This window comes from Theobroma umbraticum, unplaced genomic scaffold (genome assembly GCF_002168275.2).
Source record: "Theobroma umbraticum cultivar Fairchild unplaced genomic scaffold, ASM216827v3 scaffold_204.0, whole genome shotgun sequence".
NCBI lineage: Eukaryota > Viridiplantae > Streptophyta > Magnoliopsida > Malvales > Malvaceae > Theobroma > Theobroma umbraticum.
Window position 1 is genome coordinate 2,041,149 of NW_018397267.1, and position 17,728 is coordinate 2,058,876.

The 17,728-nt window shown below is 37.4% G+C and overlaps 3 protein-coding genes across 4 annotated transcripts; 1 reads left to right on the forward strand and 2 right to left on the reverse strand.

Moving 5' to 3' along the window:
• Positions 1–321: 321 nt before the first annotated feature.
• SFR6 (sensitive to freezing 6) lies at positions 322–9,530 on the reverse strand. Of its 2 annotated transcripts, XM_021439113.2 has the most exons (18): positions 8,974–9,530; positions 8,804–8,872; positions 8,455–8,543; positions 8,006–8,118; positions 7,694–7,795; positions 7,242–7,332; positions 6,337–6,933; positions 5,239–5,857; positions 5,056–5,135; positions 4,842–4,924; positions 4,029–4,265; positions 3,506–3,677; positions 2,829–3,337; positions 2,415–2,591; positions 1,610–1,987; positions 1,014–1,215; positions 863–926; positions 322–723 (listed from the first exon to the last, which is right to left on the reverse strand). In XM_021439113.2, the coding sequence occupies exons 1-16, from the start codon at positions 9,258–9,260 to the stop codon at positions 1,069–1,071; spliced, it is 3,750 nt and encodes a 1,249-aa protein (XP_021294788.1). In that variant the 5' UTR covers positions 9,261–9,530; the 3' UTR covers positions 322–723; positions 863–926; positions 1,014–1,068. The 2 variants fall into 2 exon arrangements, with proteins under 2 accessions (XP_021294788.1, XP_021294787.1); XM_021439112.2 differs by having other exon boundaries at positions 863–1,215.
• Positions 9,531–11,106: 1,576 nt separating this feature from the next.
• LOC110424524 (trafficking protein particle complex subunit-like protein) lies at positions 11,107–16,113 on the forward strand. Its single transcript, XM_021439115.1, has 12 exons — positions 11,107–11,590; positions 11,686–11,770; positions 12,177–12,307; positions 12,410–12,512; positions 12,680–12,694; positions 13,257–13,402; positions 13,550–13,745; positions 13,958–14,032; positions 14,237–14,353; positions 15,043–15,087; positions 15,367–15,465; positions 15,578–16,113. The coding sequence occupies exons 1-12, from the start codon at positions 11,301–11,303 to the stop codon at positions 15,596–15,598; spliced, it is 1,323 nt and encodes a 440-aa protein (XP_021294790.1). The 5' UTR covers positions 11,107–11,300; the 3' UTR covers positions 15,599–16,113.
• A 145-nt stretch (positions 16,114–16,258) lies between these two features.
• Positions 16,259–17,628, reverse strand: LOC110424525 (stem-specific protein TSJT1-like). Its single transcript, XM_021439116.2, has 3 exons — positions 17,287–17,628; positions 16,927–17,167; positions 16,259–16,820 (listed from the first exon to the last, which is right to left on the reverse strand). Exons 1-3 carry the CDS (start codon positions 17,496–17,498, stop codon positions 16,506–16,508), a joined length of 768 nt encoding a protein of 255 aa, XP_021294791.1. The 5' UTR covers positions 17,499–17,628; the 3' UTR covers positions 16,259–16,505.
• Between the last annotated feature and the right edge of the window lie 100 nt (positions 17,629–17,728).

The window sequence follows — 17,728 nt, forward strand, 5'->3', positions numbered from 1 at the left end:
TTCTACATAGGTTTTTCTCTTTTTTCCCATCGAAGTGCTTCATACGTCAAGTGCTCAACAGGTGAGAAGCAAGCTCAACGATACCTCTTGTTAGAATCGGTCAGAGAGGGAATCTGCTAGAGACCAACAACATACTCCTGTTATATTATCACACTATGGTGAATTTAGTTCCAATTAAGTTTTTGGACAGTAAGGAGTGGATTCTCTAGAAGGAGATAGGTTTAATTTGGAGACCAGCAAATTAGATTACCGCATGGTATTCATCTTCTTGATAGTTCATTTGCTATGGATTTCTAAATAGTAGGAGTTTGCAACATGCAGTCAATGCAGAAAACATGTTCTTTTACCTCAAATATTATATTTTCACTTACAAAGACAGCTGATTGGACCGAGGGCGCTGCCCTTTTGCCCGAGTGGAACAAGCATGTCAATGTTTCAAACTTCAGGGAATCTAAACCTATTCATTTCTTGTTCTCATCCCTTCTTGGAGGCTCGGAAAGAAAATTCTAGTTACAGTAATGCCAAGCAACCTAAGTCGTTTTCTCAACAGAATTTACAAGATGGGACGGTAAACAATCAAGGCTGATTCGGAGGAACAGCTTCTCGGATCAAAGCAATCATTTGCTTCTTCTACATTTTGGTTTGGTATTACATTCGCACCATCAGGACTGCGTAAACTGCAACTAGACGAATAGACATATTTACCAGAAAGCTATTTACAATCTGCAACGAGGAAATGAGGAGAATTAATGAACTGTAAAGTATACCTGCAAAGCATTACAAAGATAAACAAGGGCAGAGAGAAACATCAAACGAATGGGCAACTGTATCAGACAATTTTTCATGAGAATGAGAAACCTACCTAATAGGTCGACCATAAATTGCTCCTGAGCCAATGGAGATGAGCAAAGCTCGATCCTATACAACTGTTCAATCCAGCAAAATCAAGACTCACTGGCAATTCTGGTGATCAGCTACCACATATATTTGCAAGATAAGAAGTTGTAACTCACATAAAGGAGGAATCAAAATGAGCCCAGCCAATAAACATCCCGTCAAAAGTATCATCTATACAACTCGAACCCAAGTTCCACCACACATAGGACATCCATGGGCCCAACGGCTGATCCACCAAGTCTCCCGTTCATTTTGACTAAGCTGACTGGTTGAACCAGGTGAAGCAAAAGCTGAAGTCTGCCGCAAACATCTTATGCACTGCACCAAAAGCAGCCAAAATTACCAAAAAGATTAAAAAGGAATTTCATATGAGAAGGACAAAGATAGAGGGATTCCAAACAAACAAGGATTAAGATATATCCGAATGAAACGTTTATGCTCCAAGACTCATGTCATAGCTGAGAAAAAGATCATAGCAATCAATTAATATCTCTGAATGCATGTTTTACATAACAAAAGTTGTTCCTCCCAAGTATCAGTCTAAGCTCTGTTATCTCAATGGCACCAACAATATTCAAAGTCATATTGAATCTTATGAGCAAACAAAACACTCCAAGAGTTAATGTGGTGAGCATGGTAATACCCACATTGACAAAAAATTCCAACAAGTGAAAAGAAAAAATTAATGTTTTAAGAAGGCTTAATCTCAAACCTTGTACCAAACACCTTCAAGACCAGTCTTCCACACAGCTGTCACAACATCTCTTCTAGATCCCATTATACCAAGATATGCACCCAGGCCAACAGAAGTGTTTAAGCCAAATGCTGCATCTCTTTCAGACAGCCGGCGCTTCCTTGGCCACAGGGTTTGGGCTCCATAATAGCCATCAAAATTTTCCAAGGAGCTCATATCAATGGAGTCAATGGAATTACTTAGCCTAGGAGTGTCATCTATTGGGCCCATATCCTCAGGATCAGACCATGGACCACCAAACATATTCCGTCTGTGCCATTCTTCAGATGGGGGATGCAATTCTAACTCACGCAGTAACAGACCAGCAGCATCTGCACCCCTAGGTCGAGGCATATTCTGCACAGAATTCAGAAAGAGGAGAACTTAGGAGATGATAAACATATGTTACCAAAAGGCAATTTGGAAATCTAAATAATTAGAACATCAAAGAGTCAGGACAACCAACATTAGCACCTTATGTCCACTCACACAATAACCTTTTGCTACCTTTTATTTATATTTTTTTCTTTTTCTAATAATGGTTCCATTATGCTACTTAAAACTGCTTTTATTAACGTTACATCTACAATATGCTCTGTAGAATCAGAAGGATTTGCAAAACACAACTTTAAATCCACATATTATTTGTTCTATCAGTATATATCACCGACTACAGACAGATATAAATCATGAGTTACTGTATTTAAGAGCTGCCTAATAATTATTGGCAGCCAGCATTTCTGCAACTAGTTTTCCATAAAATTTGACGATAAAATCTGCATACCTGCATATGTGGGCCAAGAGATGCTTCCACTACCTCAGGCAACACTGTATAATTTCCATCAATGTAATGCAACCGCACCTGGATACTGCTGCTCCCCACTTGAGAAACTGGCAATGGGTGTGCTAGAGCAGCAGTACGCCTACAGAGATCCATAAGAATGAAGAAAAGGACCCTCACCTGCACAGCAACATATGAAGTTTATTATATCAAAGTATCATTGCAGGCTGCCATCATCAGTGCCCTAGAGCACAATCCTAAATATTATTTTAGACTCCTGAACACACAATTACAACTAAAACAAAACTTTCGGCATATCAACATTAAATTTCCAACAAGTTTCTCATATATTCTAAGCAGAGACAACTACCGGTGGCAGTAGTAGTAATGGAAGTAATAATAATATACAGTTACTACCTCCTCAAAAGTGTATCCTTGACCAGCATTCCCAGAGCCCATCTTTAACCGCCCAGCAGGACCTTCCTCAACTGCTTTAGCTCCAGGTACCACCTGTCCAGTTCTTGATCCCTGGGCTTCATCAGACCTAGTCATAGTTGTCGTTGGCTTAACAGAAACAGAATTGACCTCCTCCATCTTTCCAGGAGCCCCAGGCTGAGATTTTTGTTGATTTGCATCAGCAGTTCTTTGTGCATAGCGAGGTTGTTGCGCTCGCCGAAAGAAAAAGCAGAAAAGTAGAAGTTGACATAATCTATGAAGGAAATGGCAGTCTCCAATGAGCCTAACAGCTGGTGTTCCAGGAAATGTTCCTGTGTTAATGCTTATCGGCATAAAGGAAGATGGACCACTTATGGTTGGAGTTGAATTGGCAACTCCATCGGTGGAGCTGCTAATCTTAGCAATAGCACCCTGTACCCAAGCTTGCATCTGTGTGCTTCCTGTTGAACTCGTGGTACCACTTTGACCAGCTGTAAAATATGATAACATGGTTTAGGCTGATAAATACAGCAAATTTCGAATTACAAATCAAGAAGGGTTAAAAGACATGACGGTCTGGAGGAATAAGCCCATTAATGCAAAAAAAGTACATTTTTTATTAATAAATTTTCAATATCAAAAGCCTGTTACATACTGACCCTGACTTGTTGCTGGAGTTGCTGAACTTTGGGTAGGACTTGCTACCATATTGCGGTTGCTGCCAGAACCTGCATTAACAGCATGACTTGCCAATGTGCGACAGAAACTTGCATAACGCCGCAAACGTGTAATAAAATGTGAAGCCAGATCCAGAACAGCATCAACATAAGCCTGCATAGTGTATCAACAATAGGAAGTATAAGCTAACTGAACAAGGGACAACCTCTCCACTGAAAGAAAATGCTTGTGATAGAGCATGATAGAGTATTATAATATGCCAAGATATGAACTGTTTTGGTAGGGCTTAGTTACTATCCAGAAATCGTGGTCAGAGACCAACCATATACCCCTTATGCTGCACTCTAAAATCGTCAGTAATCTTATACGTGAAACACGGTAAGGAAACAATAAAGACAAATCATTGACAATGGACAGTGGACACCATTTTGTTTCAAAAGATAAAATTTCAGCAGGACTAAAGACTCAAAACATGTTAAGGCAAGTCAAATATAGAAACAATACCTGAATACTCGGAACAAGGGCTGGATCAACAGCCATTGCTTCAGGATCAATGCTGGATAATGTCTCACCAGATGCCTGCCATGGTTCTGATACTAGAGCTGAAGGATTTACCAAAGCTGATTCAATTCCTTTCCCTAGCATATCTAGCAACAGCCTTGCTTGCATATCTAGAACCATTGCCCTAACCTCTTGGGCAGTTGAACCTTCAAGTAGCCTGCACTTTATCCTGTCCAGGCTCTGCAATGTATAAAGACAACCCAATAAACAGTTAAAAAAATCAATAAAAAATTTAATCAACTCTGCTCAAATAAAGGTGATATTGAATTTCAAACCCAAGCGTTTGGAACAATTAGCCCTGACAACATCAAAGATTGAAGTTTCCTATTTCATCTGTTTTGCACCCTCCAAGCCAACATTTATATTCTAGCATCCTAGAAGGCGACAGAGTAATACAGACAGGAGAAAATTTAGGCTATCTAGGCAGGGTTCCATTTTAAAGATACTGAAGGTGTCATAGCCTCATTAGATGATATTCTAAGCATTGTGTACTTTTTTCAGCTACAGAAAATATAAAAATGTCAAAGAACATGATCTTCCAATGTGCATCACTTATTCAACCAAGTCAAAATAATAACAATAATAATAATAGTAAGAAACTATAGACACTTTCCTTTCACCTTGTAATTTTTTTTTTTTGAATAGCCTTTTCACCTTGTAATTGACAATTCATAAAACAAGAACAAAATGTAATTAATCATGTAAAAGCAACTGAGAACCAGATAGTGCAATAATGAAGTTCAAGGAACCACATACAGGTCCATACTGTTGCCTGTGCTGAATAGAAGGGAGAGAATGAAAATCCGCATCTAAGACAGCAATCACGCTGTTCAAAGAAACTGAAAAAACAAGCATGAATTACAGGTGCCACTAATTAAGCGTAGATGGTAGTGTAAAATGCAAACGTGAAGAAAATATGTAATTTGCACTTAGGTCAAAAAACAGTAACAAACAGTGAAAGCATGTTTACCAATGCCATCCTCAGCAGCACTTTGTGTACAGCCAACAGCATCCCACCAATCAACTCCAACCAAAAGACTCCACCAGAACCTGCTCTAAGATGAAAGAAATTCAGTGCTACCATGCTGTACATTAACAAAAAAAAGTCCATCCAGTCAGTCCCTGAACAGAAATTAGCTAATTATGAAGATACCTCTCAGCTATAGCACGTTCCCAGGTTGATGCGTTAGCCTTTATTTCACTACTTGAAACAGCAGGAGGAAGAACACGAATTATCTTCAATATGGTACGGTCCTTGCTAGTGTCATGCCAAACAGAAGCTGAACAACAGCTTGTTGAAGAGAAGGCAGGAGCAGCAATCGCAGATCCAACATTAATCTGGTAGTGATCAACAGCAGTAAAATCTGGACCAGAAAAAATGTGGACTCCACCCCGAAGAAATGAAATAGCAATCTCACCACCATGAGCAGAATAAACAATTCGAGCAAGTGTTCTAACATCACTTGGCAGATCAAAGGGATCAAAACTGACTCTCTTTGCCTTCTCAGCACTCAAATCAGATGCTTTTCGGGCATCAGAAGCTGGTCCGGCGGCAGCTGCTTGCTGAATCTTAAAGTCATTTGTAGGTGGTATGCTTCTATCCACTTTAGAAACCCAAACAGTTTGCATAGGTGCTTGCCCTCCAAAACTGGAGGAAGGGTTCCCAAATATATGATGGATAACAACAGGCTGACGAGATGACTCCCAACGTTGCACTCTCCACCCTGTGATTGTAGGACCCTCATCTGGATCATATGGGGACATGTATTGTCCTGCATATATGAAATCAGTTATTCAGATTGATCTGCTCAATAAACACGATACAACAAAAACCAAATTAATAGCTGGTAAAAGAAGAACTATCTTATTCAGAAACCAAGTATACCAACAGCAAAGAAACTTTCAGCCCAAAATAAGTATAGAATGGAATTATAAATTATTAGGCCAATAATCCAATGGATCAATTACTGCCAAAACATGCTGTTACAGGCCAAACCATGGCCCATCCAGTCTTATTTTCTCAATCACTAAGTAATGGGATCTTCGATGCTGTCTGCAGCTTATTTAAGTCGGAAGATTAGTATCTCCAAAATGCCATCACGAGGATTAACAACTTAACAAACTAATTAATAAGCAAGATAATTCAAGAAGCAGAAAGAACAAATTAACCAAACATTATAACCTATGTGTAAGCTCCATTATAGGAACAGCAAGAAGTTTCAAAGATTAACTTAAAAGATCAGACAAGTACCCTCAACAATAACAACAGCAATTACAGAACCACCACGAGTTGGATCAAAGGCAACTGCAGTTACTCCAGAGCCCCAAGTAGTGGTTGCTGCAGATTGTGCTGCAGCCTCAGGACTCACATACGCTGAGAAATTTGAAACTGGCGAGCAATGTAGTGACGCAGCATCATTAAAATCTTGATCTGTTGACTTCTTCCCTTGCTTTGCCTCAGATATCAAATATTCTTGCCAACTAAATAAGTATGCAGCCAATGGGGCAAAACCTGCCCAGATGGGTGGATTAACTGAAGGTGGGATCCCACTGCTTGTGCTGGTCTTTGCAGTTGCTTGAAATCCATTTCCTGGGCCAGGAGTAACCTCCCAGACAACAACAGTAGATGGGTTTACAATTGGAACACCTGCCACATGCATGGCACCACTGTCTGTTATTATAGCATCAGCAGCCATGATCCCACTAGGCCCAGCACCCAAAATCCCCTTGTTGGTGCAAAACCACTTTCGTGCTGTACTACCCTGAGTAGGTGGCCACTGAGACCAGTGAAGTTGAACAGACCCTGAAGAGAAGACGGAACAAACACAAAGAAAATTGGGCCACCTGGCTGAAAAGAACACATTTTTTCATCAGATACAAACAATAATGAGCTTTTATAACAATATTAATAAAACAGAAAGGGCAGACCAACTGATGAGCTATAACCAATACTGTCATCATCAAAGAACACCAAAAGCAGTTGATCATCCTATAAATTAATCAACCTTAGATGTCCAGAGTGTTTACAAATTTACTTCTTATGCTCAATCATGAAGAGAACATGATGCATATTTTGCAACTAATAAAAGTATGAGCCAGACCTCAACTTTCTGGCAAGGTATACTACAAATACTTAATGAGGAGAAAGCAACAAACCTGAATTTTGAGATTGCTGGGAAAGAAATTTTTCCTCAAAAGTTGACTTTGAGTTTGCAGGATTACTGGATTTTGAGGAAAGCCACCTATACTGATTTCAAACAAATAAAGCAATAGCAAAAGTGATCAGATTGGAACATCTATATGCTTCGGGGGGTGAGACCAGACAAAACATAGCACAAATGAGCAAAAGATATCTGTTGAAAGAATCACAAAGAATATTAATAAGGGAACAACACAAAGAGCCCTCCATTCTCAGCTTCTTCTCTCTTTTCTCTGAAGGCTTTAGTGATAGTGAGAGAAGTGCCATCACTATGATTTTTACACATGATGAGAATTTTGAGCCAAGTTATTAGGACAACATAAAAAAAATTTGTACAATTTACACGATAATTCACGCCCCAAAGATCATTTTTCCATATATCAGCTTTGCAGACAGCAAAAATATTTACCGGCGACACCCCTGATAACCACTTTGTAACAACTGCTATATCCTGCCGCCATTCATGCTCACGCTGCCAGCAGCTAGCATCGCGTACCAGATGAGCAGGCCCCTGCATTTACACATCAAATTTTAAGCCAAGGTAAGATCTTATGACCACAAATGAGTAAAAGGTAAGCCTAAATGACAAGTGACCAAAAGCTAAAAAAAAGCCATTGTAGTCACTATAACTAAGTCTGAAGTGGAGAAATAAGGAGAAATGCCACGTTAAGGACTTAAAAGGAGGTGACTTAAGTATTTGGAAGATGATGAGCTAGCTTACTTGGGATGGCTGAGTCCAGATGGTTATCCTCCCATGGAAGTTAGCTATCAATAAGGCACGAGGACAAGAAGTAGGTGACCATTCAATAAACTGAACAGAATCACGAGGAGAATCTGCAAGAAGTATGCATGCAACAAATTATATACACAACTTTGCACCTGATATATTATATCAGTCAAAGCTGATACTTATAAGCAGACATGAGAATAACATCAATAACCACAAGCGTATTGACTAAAACAAAGAGGTAAAAATACACACATACTAATCATCCTGCTTCCACGGATAAAAAGACATTGCAAAACCATATGGATTGATAAGCCATAAATCTAACAATATGAAAGTGACATTTTCGCACCACTACACATGTCAAAATATTCATCATGGTCACTAACGACAATACTTTAAAACTATAACAGTAAGAGCTGCAAGGTGTAGATATATGCTACCTGCTATGACATTGAACACTGCACACTCAGTCGGACGCTCTGGTATCACAATATGTATGGGAATCCAAAACGGTGGATTTGCATTAGAACTACAAGGAAAGAAAACAGTGAACTAATGCATTAGTTCGCCATCTATATATAAAATTCAGTCGCAAAAAATTTCTGCCGTTACAGCGTGTCTGGAATAAATGAGTTTAACAAAACGTTAATGGAATTCATCACAATTCCAAGGTTTGCTATGTTTGGAAAGTTAAAAAGCTTTCACAACAAACTCAAATTCCAAATAGTTCTATAGTTTACCCTAGGATCAAAGATAGCATAAAAGACTTCACGAGTAAGTTATCATTACCTCGGAATTCTAGCACAAGTTTCAGACGCACAAGCAATAGCATTCAACTTTCCACACCAAGCAACAGCACTGAAGTAACAAAGGGAAAAACAAAACATCGTAATGAAAAAGCCAAAAAAGAAAAAGAAGAAAATCGCAAAGTTGACAGTGAATTGAACTCGAATTCTGACCTAAAATTGCGACACAGTTCAGGGACACTCATTTTATGTTGCACATTGGACCTCGGCTGTTTCAAGCGAATACAAAACACCGTAGCCGGATTAACCAAATCATCTTCCATCGTCGTATCCTCCGTTTTCTCTGATGAAGTAACAACCTCGTCTTCTCCAGTAACGGCAACCGGCTCAGGAGCAACAGGCTTCTCCGGGCCCGTCTTAACGGTCGAGTCAACAACCGACTGGGTCACGGGCTCTTCCTCTGGGTCCTTGTTATTCCCCGAGCCCTGCTGCGGATTCATATCGAAGAAAAAACAAAACCCTAAATCTCTTTATTTATATAAAAGAAAAAGGGGCAAACAAATGTAAGAGAGAGAAAGAGAAATGCGAGTTGAGTGGTGCAAAAGTCGCAATTGAAGGTGACAGGTAGCACTGTAGAGAGAGAGTGTGTGTTTGTTTTAGTGGGGTTAGTGTGGATTTGAGGTCAAGGGTTTGCGTGAGGAAAGAAAACAAAAGAAAAGAAAAAGAAAAGAAAATGTGAGAGTGTGGGAGAGAGAGAGCAGAGCGATTCCGGGTATTAAAGGAGTTTGGGTTGGGCGGTTGGGTTTATAAATAGAGCAATGAAGATATCGTTACAGCCTGCTTCCCTACGCCTAGCACAAATTCCTTTCCCAGGTTCTTTTTATTTTCTAGATATTAAAATTTAATTTTTATTAAATTATAATATATCTGAAATTTATAATTATTTTAATAAAATTTATAAATATTATCCGAATTCATATTTCAATATTTTAAAACTCTTCATCAAATATTTGAATTTATTAAATACTCATTTTTAAAAGACAAACTAAATAATATATATCTTTAATTAATTAAAACAAATAAATATAACTCTTTTTTAAGAAATATTAAAAAATAAATTTGGTTAAATGGACAAGATTATTAGTTGTCCATGAATATAGTTAAAGCTAAATACATTTAGAATCGTGATGTTCTTAATGTTCAAGTGGAAGGAGCATATGATTGTAGATTTAAGAAAATGATTATCGATATATTTTAATTAAATAAAAAAACTCGATAAATGAAATAATTTTTTTTTATTTTAACTTAAAAAGAAGTATTTATTTTGACTAAAGCTGTTTCTTGTCCACATTTTGAAGTCTTTCAGTGGTTTTGGCAATAAAGTAAACTTTGTCAAATTATTTGTGATCTGTTTGGATTGATTCGATAGATTAATTTATTAATAATAAGTTAAGTTGAATTCAAATTTATAATATTTGACTTGAATGATTTATAATTTTTTTTAAATATTTTATAAATAAAACAAAGTATATAATAATATTAAGTTTTATATTTAAAAGTTTTATTTGATTTTAAAATTTAAATTTGAACTTAAATCGGTTTTTAAACTTATTTCTTAAATCAGTAATTGATCAAACTTAATAAAATCAAGTTCAAATAATTCTATTATTTTTTGAATCAACTTTTGATATACAAAATTAATATTAAATTGAGTTCAAATCTCTAATTTTTTAATTAAATCAAATTCAAATTTAGCATTATGTTAACTCGGCTTAACTCGAACATTTATAATATATCTTTATTCATGATCTACACTTACCTATTTACTTGATCCAATTGATTTGAAGAGAGAGCATAAATTATTAGATTCGGCAAATGTCTATTTGGATTGAAGTTGTTTATAAATTCTAAACCAATATCTCTAAATTTTGAAGTCTTTATATCGATTTGGTAGGAAAGTAAACTTGTGAAGCTATTCAGGAACAATTTGAATTAATTATTTAATAAATAACAAAATTTAATTAATTTATTATCGAAGTTAAATTTGGGTTGCTCAAAATTAAATTAAGTGGAATTCGAATTTGATAAATTTGATAAATATTTATAAATAAAATAAAGTATAGAGTTACATTAATTTTTTTTATTTTAAAGTTTTATTTGAATTTTAGATTTAATTCAATGTTGAATCATATTCGAATTTATTTATTAAATTAATAATAATTAAATTTAATAAAATCAAATTTGAATAATTCTATTATGTTCTAAATCAAATTGAATAATTATATATGCAAATTTATTGTTATTATTTTTAGATCTGCATAATTAGGCGGAGAAAGGATTATTAGTAAGCTCAACAGTTGAAGATAAAACGACCCGAGCTCCTGGGGAACCTGGCAAATGCTAAAAGGGAAACCGCGAGAGCTCATTCTCATAACTTGGCATCTTGCTCTCTCAGAGTCTCTCAAGTCTCAAGCCTCAATTTAACAAAGAGAATAAAGGGCACAATTCTGGGTTGCTCATAATTCTGAAATAGTTAAGCCATGAGCACGACGCAGCAAGGAACGCACTCCCTGGCGTTCAGGGTGATGCGGCTTTGCAAGCCATCGTTCCACGTCGAACCTCCCTTCCGCTTGGACCCCGCCGACCTCTTTGTCGGCGAGGACATCTTCGACGATCCACTCGCCGCCTCTAACCTCCCTCCACTCTTGTCCAGCCACGTCAGTAAGTCTACGGACTCCTCCGATCTGACCTACGGCAACAGATTCCTCCTCCACCACCCCTCCGATGCCATGGGCTTCTCTGGCCTCCTCGTCCTCCCCCAAGCCTTCGGGTCTCATTGCATCCCTTTGTTTTTATTTTTGTTAATCGTTTTTTTTAATTTCTTTTGATTTGATTGATTCTTCTTTTCCGGTTAAATTAATAAAGGGCGATTTATTTGGGAGAGACATTCTGCAGCTATATTAGCATTAACAACAGCTCTAATTTTGAAGTTAGGGATGTTATTATTAAGGTCAGTCTGTTTAATTTGTTGCTTTTTGATGAATTTGCCGCAATATTTGGCTGATAGCTACTGATTACCTGCTGCAATGATAATGTGTTTGAAACGACAGAAAATTTGATAACTTATTGACATTTTCTTTTGTAGTTTGGTAGGACCTGTTCTTTCCCCTCTTTAATTGAATTTGATTAAGCTTTTGTGTTATTAGCATTGAAAAGGGAAAAGCCCCAGATCATGTGCTTCTCTTTAAGCTTGTTTTTGATTATCTAAATTCAGTATTTTTCTATTTACTTGTTTCTCGTCTCCTTTGAGATAAGTGCCTAAATGATGTTTTTCTTGCAAGTTCATGCACACTTTTACACTCAAAAATATGTATTAATTTTATACAAAAGATAAAGAAGTCTTCCATTTATTATAGGCAGAAATTCAAACGGAGAGGCAAAGGATCCTCCTCTTGGATACATCAAAATCACCTGTTGAATCAATACGTGCAGGCGGGCGTTATGATTTCATTGTGGAACATGATGTCAAGGAACTTGGAGCTCATACGTATGTAGTATCTTATAGAACTGTTTTGCTGTCTCATGTAATTGGTTTCCTTAATTACTTTCCCCTAACTTGACCATGATGTGTCGCATGACAAAATTTTAGGCTGGTTTGCACTGCATTATACAATGATGGTGATGGCGAACGAAAATATCTTCCACAGTTTTTCAAGTTCATTGTTGCAAATCCACTATCAGTTAGGACAAAGGTACCATCCCATGCCTTAAGAAAGAAATAAAATAAATCTAATGTACATGCTGCCCCTGGCGAGCACCAGAGGCATTTGTTGCTTCTACTTTGTTCGTTTATTTTCTTCTCGGCTTTTGTTGTACTTTTCCATTCAAAATTGTAAAGTTTCTTGTCTCTGTTGTGCAGGTCCGTGCTGTCAAGGTAGGTTGAGATTGACTTGAATTCTCTAATGTAAGTTTATAAAGCCCAGATATTCATGCTGCTATTGTTGATTCTTTTTCTAAAATGCAAAGTATAGAAATAGTAGGGTAAATATGCTTAAATGAAGTTGATATCAAATCAATTCCTAAATGTTTTCTTTTACATCGTCAGTATTTCATCCCACCTCATGAGTATCATGGGAGGGCAAGGGCTACCCTCCATTATTTAGCCCAACCTCTGAGTTTTCTTATAGATATACTTCTCATATATATATATATTTCTCTTTTGGTGTTTCTCATTTGTGGCATTAGAAGCAAGGTGGGTGTGCCAAATGTGTCTTGCCTTCTGCTGCAAATCGGTTTCTGCAATATGTAAAACTACCATCTTATGATTGGAGTGCCTCTTATGGTTTTACAATTGTTGGTCTATGACAAGTGCAGCCTATACCAGCGCCAATACTATGACCATTGTCTTAACATCTGCATTATTAATCATAAAAGCTGTGAGTCAACTAGGGCTTTCAGCTGTGCCATCAAATCACACCCTTCCTGTAATGTCTCAGGAAACTACCTATTTAGAGGCTTGCATAGAGAATCATACAAAATCGAACCTTTATATGGACCAAGTTGAGTTCGAACCAGCTCCGCATTGGAGTGCCACAGCACTAAAAGCAGATGAACTCCATCCTGCAGATAACTCATCAACTGGGTAAGTAATGGATATATCATTTTGATTATTTTATTGTTAGCAGCTTGTCTGTGCAATGCTTTGAAGTTCTAGTTATCTTTCTCTTTGATTTTTTAAGCTAAAGCTAATATAGTCTTTTCTTCTTTATTGATAATCGTTCACTGGCAGAGAGATCTTTAAGCCACCTATTCTTATCAGATCTGGCGGGGGGGTTTACAATTACCTTTATCAATTGAAATCGTCTTCGGATGGTTCTGCACAAGTGAAAGTAGAGGGGACTAATATTCTAGGTAAATTTCAGATAACATGGCGTACAAATTTGGGTGAACCTGGCCGCTTGCAAACACAGCAAATTCTTGGCAATGTAAGTTAAGCATTCTTACAATTTTAAAACCCAGTTTCATATTCTCTGTTGTCAAATCTGTATTGAACAAATTTCCTTTTTCTTAAAAAAGAAAAGAAAAACACTGTTGAATTCTTTATGTTCTGTTTATCGTAAGAGTTTGAGATTTGCATTAATTTCAAAAAAAAAAATATGAATTATCAAACAGATTCTGATATGTTTTTCCTCTTCAGCCCATCACACGCAAAGAGATCGAGTTGCAAATTCTGGAGATTCCATCTCTAATCAATTTGGATTGGCCCTTTTCAGTATGTATAATTAGAGGCTTTTCTTTCTGCATTTGGGCAAAACTTCTTGTTAAGTCTTTGCCCATCCTAATGGCAAAACTTTAGAAGACTGCAATCAAATTCCGCCTGCCCAAGAGTTTCTTCCTTTGCTTTGTTCAGCTTAATCTTGAAGTATATTTTTAATAAGTTTATTGACTTTTAAATGCCTTAATCACTGTTGTGCAGGTACACCTAAATCTCACAAACCATACTGATAGAGAGTTGGGCCCATTTGAGGTTTGGTTATCACAAAATAGTGCACACAAGGAGAAGATTGTTATGATTAATGGACTTCAGACTATGGTATTTGATTGAATTGACTTCTAACATTATTTTAGCTATTTTGGCCTACACTCACATTTTCTAGCAGCTTATATACCTAAAGCTTTCCTCTATAGGGAGAGATAGAGAGAAAGATAAGGTTTGATCTTGAAACTTATATTTTTAGAAATGCTTGATGAAGAGAGATATGTGGTAGGTGCTGGCTAAAGTGATAAGTCACACCACATAACATGTAAACATAAAAGGTATGGTAGGAACTGTTTTGAAATTTGCATTCTTAGAGCTTTTTCATGAAGAGGGAGATGTGGTTGTTGGTATGTAAAGTAATCTAGCCAGTCTGCATGAGAAGTGTGTATGAAAGGTGCAGTGGTAATTTCAGTCCATGTAATTAGGTCATGACAACTGAGGATCACTTAAACCTGGGCCATCAACCCAAAAGTAATGGGATAGTGTTTCTTTTTTAGATATTATGGTTGTATTTATTTATTTTTTTACTTTTGTTAGCATGAGGGACTTTGTACAGTTATGAGGTAGTTGAAGGCCTTGTGCAATGTTGAACCTCAAGCACGACTTAGATGAATTGCTTTGGTTTGTCTTCTAACAAGATTATTAGTATCTCAAGAGCATAAATAAATTTTTGTAATAATGCTTTTTTTTTCCTTGTTCTTTTTCTTATTTACTGTGATAGTCATATTGACACTTGTGTGCAGGCATTACCACAGGTGGAGGCATCTGGTTCCACTGATTTCCATCTGGTATGAAAAATATTTCTGGACCATACAATTTCAATCAGTTTGTTTTAACTATGGCTTCAGCCTGGACTTGAACATGCAATCATTTAGTATCAAATGGAAGCTATCGTATTATTTGATACTGATTGTTCTACTTCTTCTCCCTTGTATAAACTTCTGAAAATGCAGTGATTACTGTTCACCAGTTGTGCTGGTACTCCATCTGCAGCTACATGACAAGCTGTGTTTCTGTTTATGTTTTCACTCCATTTATAATTTCTGGGTTCTTCTTTGCATGTGCAGAATCTGATTGCAACTAAAGTTGGAGTCCAGAAAATTAGTGGAATTACAGTGTCCGACACAAGAGAGAAGAAAACTTATGACTCATTGCCAGATGTGGAGGTTGGCTTCATATTCATTCTAATATATTTTCTTGCCATCTCAAATTGGTAATATCAGTTTTAGGATGTATATTACTGGTTCATTTCTGTTGTATCTTTTCATTGCATTGCAGATCTTTGTGGAGTCAGATTGAATTATCAAGTAGTTCTGCTTGGCTAGGCTTGCTGAAGGTTGATTTATGTTACGAATTACTAGGAGAATCATTCCTCAACTGAGCAAAAGATGCTTTGATGTGTAAGGTCATCGGCATTGATTAGATTGAGCAGCGATGAAGCAGCAAGCTAGTGCATGTTGTACTGTTGCCTGTGATCAATTGCAAGGGTGTCTTTCCGCCATCTTTTTCTATGACTTGCATTCCCTGCATGAAAGGGCAGATGGCCTTGTTGAAATACGCCTGTTTTCATCACTTCGAAGGAATCAAATCCAGATCTAGCAGTCTGGTCGATGATAGACACCTCCATATTTGTTCCTTGTCATACATTAGGATGTCAGCAAGCTTTATGTTTAGTCTACGTAACACAGATGTACTTGATTAAATTGTGAAATTAAGTTAAAAGAGCTGGAAAATAGCTGGTTTTCCAGGTGATTCTCGCATCATTGTTTTTCCAACATATTAAATTTGAATTAGCAATACCTTTATTTTGACTTGCTAGATTGTGTCATGAATCATTATAAACCAGTGTGTATCTACTCTATTGCATTGAAGTGTTGATGTACCTGAAACAAACGAGCGTTAATGCTTTAAAAACAACTCTATTTCCCATCAGTCCCTGCTACAGATAAGACTCAGATATCTTCAATATGCTTGTTCTTGAATCACATAAGCTGAGGAAAGGGAAAACCTACTTGCTAATCTGCTAAGTGAAGGAATTCCCTTTTTTTTTTTTTGCATTTTATTTATCAAACATGCCTTTTCATGTTCACAAGGCATTTTTTTACAGTGGCAAGTTCGTTCCGAAAATTCAAAAGCAAGGAATAAAGCCAAGAAAAACACAAAAATCATATGGAATACAATTGTGGGTCATGAGTGAAAATATGATTCAAGCTTTGGAGCCTCGCAGCGCCCAGTTGGCTTCGCTGCCCACGCGCGGCATGGTGCTTATTCTTGACTGAACATCGGCCTTGAAGTCGGCACCGCACATCACCCCTTCGCTATCAATTCTTGGCATTGCCTTCATTTCGCTCCTTGGATGCTCAAAACTCATCAATCCTTGCTCGCTGTGGAACATACACCCTGCTGGAAATGGTGCAAATGATTTAGCACAGCTTTCTTTTATGACCTTCAAGTTGTCTGAAACAACCACAGATCCATCAGCTGCAATACCCCAGAAGAGGTTAACCCCTTCATCTGCACCCTACACACCAGTATATTATAAAACTTGTAAGAATATAAACAGTTGAAATCATCCTAATTTTTTCTTCTTCTTCTATTTTTTTTATGAGCTTGGAAGAAGATCTTACCAATGCAGCAAATACACTTCCAGCCTTGCCATCATAGACCACAAATCCATAGCTTCCTTCAAGATCCTTGAGTACCTGATGGGCTGGGTAGGGGCCACGGTCCCGGAGGGTCCTGTATGCCTCGATGATAAACATTGCCTCGTTTGTGCCTTTTGACAGACCATACTGCCTGAGAAGGCTGCAAAGGTTGTTCAGACTTCCCAAGAAAATGCAGTATATTTCATCCACTCCACAAAACAACCTGCAAATTTTCAATCAGACCCAACAACTTTTGATTAGAAACATTAAACAAAAAAAAAGAGTGGGGGGGGATTTGTTTTGGTGTAATTACTGTGCATATAAGGGAAGAGAAAGAGATACCTTTGGTAAGTGGTGCAAGGATTCTGTGGTGGAACATAAGCTAAGGAAGCTGCAGCTCCGAAGCCAATCGAGAAAGCACTGTTGGGATTAGCAGAGAGAAAATCCTTGAGGATTTCCACCGCAAGCTTAGGCTTCCTAGATGAACTTACCGAAGCTGGACTGTGCAGCTCCTTCGGTGGATTCACTAACCCTTTGTTGAATATTGCCAACATTTCTTCTTCCTCAATCAAACTAGAAATTTCTTTCTTTAAAGAGGTCGGAGATTGATTCAAACCAAAGATAACACAGGTTGCTTGAGAACTTGAGAGAGTAAACTAAAGAAAGACCAAATGGTATATTGGAAAAAGCCGTGATCCGTGGGTTATATATATAATTGAGGGGACAGCCATGATAACGTGGCAACATTATCCAAAACTCGACAACCAATGCTTAGATCACACGT